The 12,349-nt window shown below is 51.3% G+C and overlaps 1 protein-coding gene across 1 annotated transcript in view; it reads left to right on the forward strand.

The window, feature by feature from the left end:
* LOC147102984 (ran GTPase-activating protein 1-like) overlaps positions 1-12,349 on the forward strand; it is a 734,758-nt gene that overhangs the window by 503,791 nt on the left and 218,618 nt on the right. Inside the window, exon 5 of the mRNA XM_085964117.1 lies at positions 10,374-10,508. Coding sequence (XP_085820243.1) covers positions 10,374-10,508 — 135 coding nt within the window. The remainder of the gene's footprint in view (positions 1-10,373; positions 10,509-12,349) is intronic.

Raw genomic sequence — 12,349 nt, forward strand, 5'->3', positions numbered from 1 at the left:
CTTGTCCCTCAGCATATGAAGAAGTTGGCTGACTGTTAACTCTTCTGCCATCATCCATTTCCCATTAGCTGCAGGGCTGTTTATAAACTTGCCCTGGGGCTCCTTTGCTGTTTCTACTTTGCCATCATCCGCAGCCTCCACCATTCGAATTTCCACAAATGAATCGTCCGGTGATGCTGCACCCAACTTCAGTAGGAGCTCGGAAGTCATGTCGACCAAATCAGCCTTTTCTGCCTGCAACCTGCTAACAAGCGCCTTCAGTTGCTGCACATCTTGTTCCACCAGATTAGAGCACGCACCTTCAGAAACCGAATCAGCTTTGATTCGTTTGGCCTCCTCTCGCAGACGGTTTGTGTGCTCCTGCTCCCTTTTCTCCCTCAGCTGCTTCTGTTGTCTTTCCAGATTCTCCCATTCGGTGTCATAGAACTTTTTCATTGCTTTCATCTCTTGTTCGAGACGCCAACTCAATTGCTCTAATTGCTGTCGTAATTTGAAATAAGTTTGAGTTCGAGCTCGGTGTTCCTCAGTAATGTATATGTCTGTAAACTGAACAGACTCAGAATTCTCTGTCAAACTATGTTGTTGTTGTTCAGTGGAGTTCTGTTCTGAAACTTTGTTCTCCTCTGGAGCATAAGCCTTTATGCACGCCTTCGTTTTTCTAACCTTAGTCAGCAAGTCCATTTTAGCCTTGTCTTTCATACTTGGGCTGGACTTATCGTCATCCGTTTCAGAGTCTGAGCTGATTGTCCGCACCGAGTCCTCACTCGTTATTGCTTTTAGGTAGTGCCATTCCATGTCTATTTTCTTGATCCACTCCCGTCCTAGAAGTGGTGGTCCTCCCTCAGGTAGTACATATAAGTCCATTCCTGGGTGTTCTTTGCCCCTGTCTCTCACCTTGACTCTTATCTTTCCCATGGGGTATACTTTATGCCCCGTGTATGTCTGCAATACGAACTTGGTATCTCTCAAGGGTATATGTGAGAATAGCCGGTTGTAATCCCTTCGATTTATGACTGATAGGGCTGATCCAGTGTCCAACTCCATTTTTACTTGGACTCCGGCTATTTTTAGCATGACCCAGATAGTTTGTAGGTCAGCTTCCTTACTCACATTGTGAATTCTCAGACTACCCAGTTCCTGGCCGTTTGGGTCTGAATCCGAATTCGGTTCATCTGAACTCTTCTCAGCCACCTTGTGTACTTTGTTGTACTTTTCCTGTGATGGTTTTCTTTGGTTGTTGGTCTTCTTCCCTGACCGGCATACTTTAGCTATGTGACCCAGTTTGCCACATTTTCTACATTCCTGGTTTTTAAACCAGCATTGGTTCTGATCGTGTGTTATCTTCCCACAGCGATAACATTTCGTTGTACCCGAAGTAATTTGATCCACACTGAGTACCGCTGCCTTTAGCTGCATTTCCGCAGTTCCTTTCGCTGCGGCTTCGTGTGATGCTGCAATAAGAACAGCCCTCTCAAGTGTAAGGTCGTTCTCTTCGAGCAGTCGCTTTTGCGTTCCTTCCTTCGACAACCCGCACACGAACTTGTCTCACAATGCCTCTGTCAGATTTCCTCCAAACTGGCAGTATTTCGCTAATCTACGCAGTTCGACCAAGTATTCCGCGTTGCTTTCCTCTTTCCGTTGCGTTCTCGCATAAAATTTGAATCGTTCCGCCAACATCAGCGGTGTGGGGTTCAAGTGATCCTTCAGAACAGCAACAATATTATCGAAAGTCTGATCCGTCGGTTTAGCTGGTGATAGAAGATGCTGCAATAACCCATATGTCTTCGCGCCCATCGAGTTTAGCAAGGTTATAGCTTTATCATCATCTTCTATTTTATTGGCCTCACAATATATCTCGATACGTTCTACGTACGTGGCCCAATATTCCACCTCGGCATCGAAGTTGTTGATGTTACCATGCTTAGGCATCTTCACTATCTCCCACTATCTTTCTGCGAAACAACAGGAGTTCTCTTTAACTTTTTAACTTTTTCTTTTTTTTTCCAAAAATGGCGGTTTCCCGCGCTTGTCTTCTTCCCCGCCTACTGGCAAAATGGTGGTTTCCCGCGCTTGTCTTCTTCCCCCCTACTGGCAAAATGGCGGTTTCCCGCGCTTGTCTTCTTCCCCCCTACTGGCAAAATAGCGGTTTCCCGCTCCTGACTTCTTCCTCTGGTGGGAGGGGTAAGCTTTGCCCTCGGGCGACGACCGCTGGTTTACGGGGTTTGTAGCCTGTGCGCCGGCTTCAGTTTATTCTGAAGCGTGCGCTAGAAAAGCCGATCGCGTTCCTTGTTCCCCCCCCCTTCTTCTTTTCGGCAGGGGCAACCGGCGCTGGGGACAACCAGTTGGCGTCGGACAGATTCAGCTCCTGGTCCTTCACGGCAGCTGCTGCAAGCCGCTGGCCGGAACCTCGCTCGGTCTCTCTCTCGGGCTCTGTCTCTCCCGCTCGCGCGGCTCTCGCTCGCTCTCTCTCGGGCTCTGTCTCTCCCGCTCACTCGGCTCTCGCTCGCTCTCGGGCTCTGTCTCTCCCGCCCGCGCGACTCTCCCTCAGCGGCTTTAAATGCCTCTCCCAGACCTCCCGCAGTCCGGTCCTTTCCTCCCCGGCTGCGGCTGATTCTTCGCGGGTTATTTAGTTATTTATTTATTTATTGCCTCCGCGCCTTATGATCCCGGTCGCAGCGCCTCGCGGCCTCGGTAGGTGCCCGGCCTTTTTCGCTCCAATCGCGCCTCCCAGCCCTCTCGCAGTCCAGTGCTTTCCTCCTCGACCGTGGTCGAGTGCACCGCCCTTATCCTCCGTTTATTTGTCTCTATTTTCCCTTTACTCACAGTCACCGTGGCCGACTTGCTTCTCGTGTTGATCGGCTCACTCACCACCGTGGCAGAAGGGACAATCCGTGCCTGTTGCTGATGGAAGACTTCGTGTTTGAAATCTTCCTCCTTTCTTGGTCTGCAGACTCGAGTTTTCTCTCAGCAAAACGACGAGGGCGGGTGCCTCTTCTCGACGCTCGTTTACTTCTTCAGAAGTATTGTTGCCGCAGGGTAAGATCGAACTCGTCGCCACTGTAAAGTCTGTGGGTTGTATAGCGAAGTAATACACAGACTACAAGAGTAACTTAAACAGGACTTTACTATTCGAAGGTCAGGGCGAATCTGCCCAATAAATTCTGCCACAGCACTTATATACCGGTGTGGTCACCGTCGGTATTACAGCATACAGCAGCCAGGATAAAGTAGTGCCACACCTAAAATAGTTCTCTTAAAGGTGGACGGTTACATACAATAGTTCTCTTAAAGGTAGAACAGTTACATACACTACAATGGCCTCATCATCAATCCAAACAAATGCCAATTTGGACTGAGGCAGATCGATTTTTTGGGCCACCGCATCACCGCGGAAGGGGCACTGCCACTCAGGGCGAAAGTGGCAGCCGTCGCTGCGTTCCCGCGGCCGCAATCCATCAAGGCGCTCCAAGAATTCCTTGGCATGGTAAACTTCTACCACCGCTTTGTCCCCCGGGCCGCCCAGCTCATGCGGCCGCTCTATGAGGCACTCCGAGGCAAACCGGGGAAAGAACCGGTAATCTGGTCGTCGGTAATGGACCGCGCTTTTGGGGACACGAAGGAGGCCCTCGCCAATGCGACGATGTTAGCGCACCCGCTGCCCGGCGCCACCATCGCGCTCACGACCGATGCGTCAGACTACGCCATCGGCGCCGTGCAAGAGCAATGGGTCGACGGAGCATGGCAACCGCTGGCGTTTTTTAGCCACCAGTTACGTAGTAACGAACGTAGCTATAGCACATTTGACCGAGAGCTGTTGGCATTGTTCCTGGCCATTCGCCACTTTCGTTTTTTACTGGAAGGGCGCCAATTTGTCGCTTTCGTCGATCACAAACCCCTGACGTTTGCCATGGCCAAGACGACTGAACCGTGGTTGGCCCGACAGCAGCGGCAACTCACTTTCATCTCCGAGTTTACCACCGACATCCGGCATGTGGCTGGCAAGGACAACGTGGTTGCTGACTGCCTCTCGCGTGCGGCCGTTCAGGCCGTCCAACTGGGCCTCGACTATTCACTAATGGCGGTCGACCAAGCGGATGACCCAGAGACGCACGTTTTCCGTTCCGATCCGTCCGGCCTGCGGCCAGTGGATGTACTTTTCCACTCCGATGGCACATCCTTGCTCTGCGATGTCTCCCTGGGAGACCCACGCCCGATCGTTCCGTCATCCTGGCGCAGGAAAGTCTTCGATATCATGCACAACCTCACCCACCCGGGTGTGCGGGCTTCACAGAAGTTGTTAGCATCCAAGTTTGTCTGGAGGGGAATGCGAAAAGATGTGCGCGACTGGGCCAACACCTGTGTCATGTGCCAGAGAGCGAAGGTGCAGCGCCACGTTAAAGCCCCTGTCGCCGTTTTTGAGGTACTGGAGCGGCGTTTCGATCATATTCATATTGACCTCGTGGGCCCACTACCACCGTCACAAGGGTTCACGCATCTGCTAACGATTGTCGACCGTACCACCAGATGGCCGGAAGCCATTCCATTGACGTCCACCACCTCCGCGGACGTTGCCCGGGCTTTCCTTTCGTCTTGGGTTGCCCGTTTCGGCGTGCCGTCAGACATTTCCTCGGACCGCGGGCCACAGTTCTCCTCTGCTTTGTGGACTGCCGTGGCTTCAGGATTAGGCACCAAGCTCCATCACACCACAGCTTATCACCCACAGGCCAACGGGTTATGCGAACGCTTTCATCGTTCTCTGAAGGCATCGCTGCGGGCTACCCTCCAAGGGACCGCGTGGATGGACAAGTTGCCGTGGGTAATGCTCAGGTTGCGCACGGCACCTAAGGAAGACCTGCAGGCGTCGGCCGCCGAACTGGTCTATGGCCTACCGCTCAGGGTCCCCGGCGAGTTTCTCCCGTCGCTGACGCGCTCCTGGTCCGCCACTGCACAACTGGAGGCTCACCGAGCCGCGGCGCGCGCTTTCCGGCCCATTCCAACTTCACAGCATGGACTGCCTGCGTCGCATATCCCGCCAACGCTCATGAGGGCTAAATACGTTTTTGTCCGGCACGATGCCAACCGTCACCCCCTCATGCCTCCCTATACGGGCCCCTTCCGGGTGCTGAAGGCGGGCGCCAAGAGTTTTCTGGTGGACGTCAGCGGGACGCCCGACTACATTTCCGTGGACCGCCTCAAGGCTGCACACCTGGACCTCAACCAGTCAGTCGAAACGGCGCAACCGCTGCGTCGTGGGCGACTGCCCACTGCTGCTTCGCCTGGCCCATCGGCCCCGCGGCCCAGCTCCTCTACTGCACCATCCATTCCTCTCCGGGAATATCGGAGTCATTCCGACAGGATTGTCCGACCTCCTCTGCGATTGACTTTGATGATTAAAGACACTTCTGGGGGGGCGCATGTGGTAAAACCACCAAGGAACTCCTGTACAAGTGAATAACTGTCTTTAAAGCAATGTTACAGCACCTAGGTCCGTTTGCTAGAGTAAACAAGCTTTCTGTAAAAACCCTGAAATAACGCGATGACGTCATCACGTTGGTCACGTGGTGCCCCGAGTAGCGGGAAACGTGACGACGTCATGACGTCAGAGGTGGGCGGTTCTAAGTTGAGTCCTCGTGGAACTAGCTACTGTACAGACCTGTTTGTGATTTCTTCTGCATATTTTGTTTTGTTCATCAGTTTAATTAAATTCGGTTAATTTACTGAACTGACCCGACCTCAATGATTTAGATAGGAATCCATAGATTCCTACAACGTCACATTTATCCACATTGTAGTGCATTTGCCATGTTTCTGCCCAATCACCCAACCTGTCCAAATCGTACTGGAGTTTCACAACATCCTCCTCACAGCATACCCTCCCACCCAGCTTTGTGTCGTCTGCAAATTTGGAGATATTACATCCAATTCCCTCGTCCAGATCATTAATACATATTGTGAACAGCTGGGGTCCTAGGACCGATCCTTGTGGTACCCCACTAGTCACTGCCTGCCACTCGGAAAAGGACCCGTTTATTCCAGCTCTTTGCTTTCTACCTGCCAACCAGTTCTCTATCCAAGTCAATACCTTGCCCCCAATCCCATGTGCCTTAATTTTGCACGCTAATCTCTTATGCGGGACCTTATTGAAAGCCTTCTGAAAGTCCAAATACACCACATCCACTGGTTCTCCCTTATCTATTTTACCAGTTACATCCTCAAAAAATTCCAGTAGATTAGTCAAGCACTGACAATAAGACCAACCAAAGCCTTGATTGAAGGATTGAAGCACCAGCGATTGAACTCGAGACCAGCCCCCGGGTACACTACCCCCCTCCCTGGGTACACTGCCCCTTCCCCAGCCCCTGGGCACCCTGCATAATCTGCATGTTCCATCTTCACTCAGTCCACAAGCTGGGATCACAGGGAAAGTGCACAGGGTGTAAAGAAGATAAGTCCATGTCTGAGCCAGTGTAGTGTGATAAAGATCTCCAGAGATAAGGAGCTTCTGATAAATTATCACTGACATCCATGAGTGGGTTCTGGCCAGTTACAGCGGTGAAGGTTGTTAATCATACTGCTGCTTTTAATATCCTATTCACACTTGCAGCTTTTTAATGTGGGATCAATTTCACATTTTCAAAGAGCTTCCATTTTTTTCAGTGGAGATAATTGCGCTTCTCCTTTTAGAGTTGCTCTTTAGCACACCTCGTTGTTGTGCCCACTCCAGAGACTTGAACAGAAAATCCAGGCTGACTCTCCCAGTGCAGTACTGAGGGAGCGCTGCACTGTCGGAGGTGCCGTCTTTCGGATGAGACATTAAACCCAGGCCCCGTCTGCCCTTTGGATGGATGTAAAAGATCCCTTGGCACTATTTTGAAGAAGAGCAGGGGGAGTTCTCCCTGGTGTCCTGGGGCCAATATTTATCCCTCAATCAACATCACCAAAACAGATTATCTGGTCATTATCACATTGCTGTTTGTGGGATCTTGCTGTGCGCAAATTGGCTGCCGTGTTTCCTACATTACAGCAGTGACTACACTCCAAAAAGTACTTCATTGGCTGCAAAGCGCTTTCGGACGTCCTGATGCCATGAAAGCTGCTATTTAAAAAGACAGAAAAGACAGAAAGACTTGCATTTCTATAGCGCCTTTCGCGACCACCAGATGTCTCAAAGCGCTTTACAGCCAATGAAGTACTTTTGAAGTGGAGTCACTGTTGTAATGTAGGACTTGAACTCACAACCTTCTGACTCGGAGGTGAGTGTGCTACCAACTGAACCACAGCTAAATGGAAGTCCTTTCTTTCTGAAAGCCCGTCTCTCACTTCAGCACATCATTGCCCTCTGTCGCTGGCCAGGGTTTCCCAAGAGTCAACAACCATGTTGCCCTGCTTCAAGTGAATCATCAGCATGTCTTGATAGCCTTTGTTATCCGCCCTGCTTTCTTCCATCATCCACCAGTTCTCCACAAAGCACCTGCTTTGGAAACCGTACGTCACCCATTCTAACAACTTGTCCAGCCTAACAGAGTTAAGCATTGATTAACCGTAGCCTCAATGCTGATGCTGTCACAGCAGTACTTTGTTGTCAGTGATCTTCTCCAGCCACCCAATACACAGTAAAGTGTGAAGGTATCTTTGGTAAGTGCCTTCTACAGTGTGTCCATGTCTCACATCCACACAGGAGATTAGTAAGACTACCTGCCTTACAAACCTTCAGTTTAGAGGCCACCTTGATTCCAAACCAGCTTAGACAATCAACCAAAGGCCACAGTTACTCTGTGTGTGCATGAGCCAGTGCTTCCTCATCAATCCTTGCATCATCAGGTTCTACACTTCCAACATAGGTGAACTCCATGTACCCATTCAATTTAGTTTTGCCAATAATGATGGATGGTCTAACACATGGCTTCCCAGGAGCTGGTTGATGGTCCTCTTCAGACTCATAGTAAGCCCGTAGCTATGAATCTATCTATCATTCAGTATAATGCTGATTTAGCACAGGGTACGTCCAATGCTGAGATCACCAGGTTCCTTTTGATACCAAGCTGTGCTAATTACCAGTGCACTGTCCTGCTGGCTGGGTTTAGATCATTTTTGGCTCAATCCTGGTGAGGTCTGTAACTTAAGTTTGTGAATTCCCAAAGCTGCATGCTCTGGCAGCTTTAAAAGGTAGTGTGTCAGCTGTGACACAGTGGGTCGCACTCTCACCTGAGTCAGAAGGTCGTGGGTTCAAGTCCCACTCCAGAGACTTGGGCGCAAAAATCTAGGCTGACACTCCAGTGCAGCGCTGAGGAAGTGCTGCACTGCTGGAGGTGCCATCTTTCAGATGAGATGTTAAATCCACGCCCCATCTGCTCTCTCTCAAGTGGACATTAAAATCCCAGGGCACTTTTTCGAAGAAGAGCAGGGGAGTTCTCCCCAGTGTCCTGGGGCTAATATTTGTCCCTCAACCAACATCACTGAAACAGATTATCTGGCCATTATCACATTGCTGTGTGTGGGAGCTTGCTGTGCACAAATTGGCTGCCGTGTTTCCTACATTACAACAGTGACTACACTTCAAAAAGCACTTAATTTGCTGTAAAGCGCTTTGGGACGTCCAGTGGTCGTGAAAGGAGCTACAGAAATGCAAATCTTTCTTTCTTTTTCTTTTAACACTCTCTGAGCCCAGTGTTCTTGTATCAGCCACCAGCCCAAACGCTTCCCGCTCTTTCTGTTCCAGTTGCGTGGGCTCTGTTGCTACATAGAGCGCAAACTGAGGGGACCAGCTTACCAGCCCCCCGGATTCACCGCAGCAAGCAGCAACCCCAACCGCCTGGCCGATCCGCAGACTCGCATTTCCATGGGTCCGTGCAGTGGTCGACTCGGGGAGGTTTGGGCTGTTTATACAGAGGAATGCAGCTGTCAGACTGAGAACCAAGCATCTGCCATCGGATCGCTCCATCCGTGTAAAAGCACCTCTATCGCGTTCAACTGCCTCAGTAGGGAAAGTACTTCTTAAAAATTCAGTGGCACTTTATATCCGTGTTCACATTTCAGAGGTAATTACACTGAGATTGTTTTAATTGGAGTTTGTCGATTGAATCAGTTGGGTCTTGTGTGTTGAGACAGTTACAAGCCTAAACACTCGGTGCTGCGTAACTTCTTCGAGATGAGTGGCCAGAAGGAGTGTCTGCCATGTCTAGAGGGCTCTAGATCACCATCTTCTGCATCTGTGACTCGATTAAATATACTGACGATTTGCATTCATACAACACTACTGCGGTTAAAGAAGTCTCTGAGCACATCACAAGGGAAGAGGTGGACACTGAGGAAATGTGGTGGGGGGGCGGGGGGTAGCTGAAGTTATTTTGCAAGAGAAGTCTCCCAAGGAGGAGGAGGACAGACGGTGCACGGTGAAGTGGTCTTTGGGAGAGAGCTCCAGAGGATAGGAGTGCAGTAACGGTGAGATTTTATGGTAGTGTGCGGAACAAGCAACAACCTGAAGTCCGAGGAGCAGAGTGTATGGGCTATATGGCTGCTCGGATCGGGTGGAAGTACTTGACATAGCTAAACGTCCCAAGGTGCTTCACAGGAGCGCTATCGGACAAAATTTGACACCGAGCCACATAAAGAGATCTTAGGAGAGGTGACCAAAAGCTTGGTCAAAGAGGGAGGTTTTAAGGAGCGTCTTAAAGGAAGAGAGAGAGCTAGTGAGGCGGAGAGGTTTAGGGCGGGAACTCCAGAGCTTAGGGCCCAGGCAGCTGAAGGCACGGCCGCCAATGGTGGAGAGATTAAAAGCAAGGATGCCTGAATTGGAGGAGCGCAGAGATCTTGGAGGGTCGTAGGGCTGGAGGAGGTTGCAGAGATAGGGAGGGGTGAGGCCAGGGATACCTCCATTAAAATAGCAGACAAAGTAATCTTCTACTCGTGTGCGAAGTGTTCGTTTGGTAATGTCGCAGTGTTATGTCTTTGTGCTTATTTGCTTTGAGACATTGTTCAGTGTCCTACCTTAAACCCGGGTAACACAGTCCATCTTTATTCTAGGCTTTTGTTTCGTTAATGCTCAAGCTCCGTCTCCCTTTTCCTTTTCATGACTGAGCTCCCGTTAACTTTTCTCAGATTGGGCTGGTGCCCTGCCATGCCCCCCAGCTCCCGACACACTGGCCTTACAGCCAGCGGCATCACCACAGAAACGTGCCAAATCCATGCCCATGCCGTTGGCATGCTTTATCCACGCTGGTGCTTCTGAAAACACTGCCCCGGCCAAGGTACCAATCACTCGTCAGCAGCTGCTGGCCAGGCCTCACATTGCTGTAGAAATATTCCTCTCACGTTTCGGTTGTACATCATTAAGGACTCTTTCTTCTTCCCCCGCCCCACCTTTTCTTTTTCAGGTTTTAGCCGAAGCTTTAAAAGAGTGTCACGAGGGATCAAGTGCGGAGGGACAGCCGCTAGCTCTGAAAGTTTTTGTGGCGGGCCGAAATCGTCTGGAGAATGATGGCGCTGTTGTGTTAGCAGAGGCCTTCAGGGTACGTAAAGTTCCGAATCTCCTACGAGGCAGAGAGTGAAAGATTGTTCGGAATTAAATAATCTCTCCATGAAGTTCTCTGATCTGTTTTATATATATGTATTGTATATTAATGAGATACTGTTCAGTGTAATTCTCTAGATTGCAATGAATCTACAGAAACATCCGGCCTATTTATCACCTTCATCTGTGGATTTTTTATTTCATTGAGAAAACTCCCCCTGTTTTTTTAGTGTGTGTGTGAATTTTGTGCTGTTCCTTCCTCTTTTCTTGGGTTCTGTGCACCATTGTCAGTGTCGCCCGTGGCTCAGTGGGCAGCACTCTCGCCTCGGAGGCAGAAGGTTGTGGGTTCAAGTCCCACTCCAGAGACTGAAGCGCAAAAATCCAGGCTGACACTCCCAGTGCAGTACTGAGGGAGTGCCGCACTGTCAGAGGGGTAGTACTGAGGGAGTGCCGCACTGTCAGAGGGGCAGTACTGAGGGAGCGCTGCACTGTCGGAGGGGCAGTACTGAGGGAGCGCTGCACTGTCAGAGGGGTAGTACTGAGGGAGCGCTGCACTGTCGGAGGGGCAGTACTGAGGGAGCACCGCACTGTCGGAGAGGCGGTACTGAGGGAGCGCCGCACTGTCGGAGGGGCAGTACTGAGGGAGCGCCGCACTGTCGGAGAGGCGGTACTGAGGGAGCGCTGCACTGTCGGAGAGGCAGTACTGAGGGAGCGCCGCACTGTCAGAGAGGCGGTACTGAGGGAGCGCAACACTGTCGGAGGGGCAGTACTGAGGGAGCGCTGCACTGTCGGAGGGGCAGTACTGAGGGAGCGCCGCACTGTCGGAGGGGCAGTACTGAGGGAGCGCCGCACTGTCGGAGAGGCGGTACTGAGGGAGCACCGCACTGTCGGAGGGGCAGTACTGAGGGAGCGCCGCACTGTCGGAGGGGCAGAACTGAGGGAGCGCTGCACTGTCGGAGGGGCAGTACTGAGGTAGCGCTGCACTGTCGGAGGGGCAGTACTGAGGGAACACTGCACTGTCAGGGGGGCAGTACTGAGGGAGCGCTGCACTGTCGGAGGGGCAGTACTGAGGGAGCGCCGCACTGTCGGAGGGTCAGTACTGAGGGAGCGCTGCACTGTCGGAGGGGCAGTACTGAGGGAGCGCTGCACTGTCGGAAGGGCAGTACTGAGGGAGCGCTGCACTGTCGGAGGTGCCATCTTTGGATGAGATGTTAAACCGAGACCCCGTCTGCTCTCTCAGGTGGACGTAAAAGATCCCATGGCACTATTTCGAAGAAGAGCAGGGGAGTTCTCTCTGGTGTCCTCGGGCCAATATTTGTCCTTCAACTAACATCATTAAAGCAGATTACCTGGCCATTATCACATTGCTGTTTGTGGGAGCTTGCTGTGTGCAATCGGATGCTGCGTTTCCTACATTACAACAGTGACCACACTTCAAAAGTACTTCATTGGCTGTAAAGTGCTTTGGGGCTTTTTGAGGTGGTGAAAGGCGCTATAGAAATGCAAGTCCTTTCTTTTTCATTGCTGGCGCAGAGGCCCTGCTCTCAGGCTTCTGTTAATGCTGGTCCGAGAGATCAACCAGAGCAGTGCTGGGGTCGGCTACGTCTTCATTCTCCCTCTGGTGAAGCAGCAAGCCTCTGCTTAGCTTCTCCCCGGGTGCATGAGTGAGACCAGCGATTCACTGTCGCGAGGATTGTGGGTGTGACTGAGGATTTGTATCTGGAACGGGCAACACCTAAAGCAGCAACTTGCACTTTCACCATTGTCAAATCTCCCAAAGTGCGTCACGGAGCCAGAGAAGTACTGGAGCAGAGCAGTGTTAGTGGTGCGAACAAAAGG

This window comes from Somniosus microcephalus, chromosome 21 (assembly GCF_052327205.1).
Source record: "Somniosus microcephalus isolate GS21.2 chromosome 21, FLI_Smic_1.0, whole genome shotgun sequence".
Classification (NCBI taxonomy): Eukaryota; Metazoa; Chordata; class Chondrichthyes; order Squaliformes; family Somniosidae; genus Somniosus; species Somniosus microcephalus.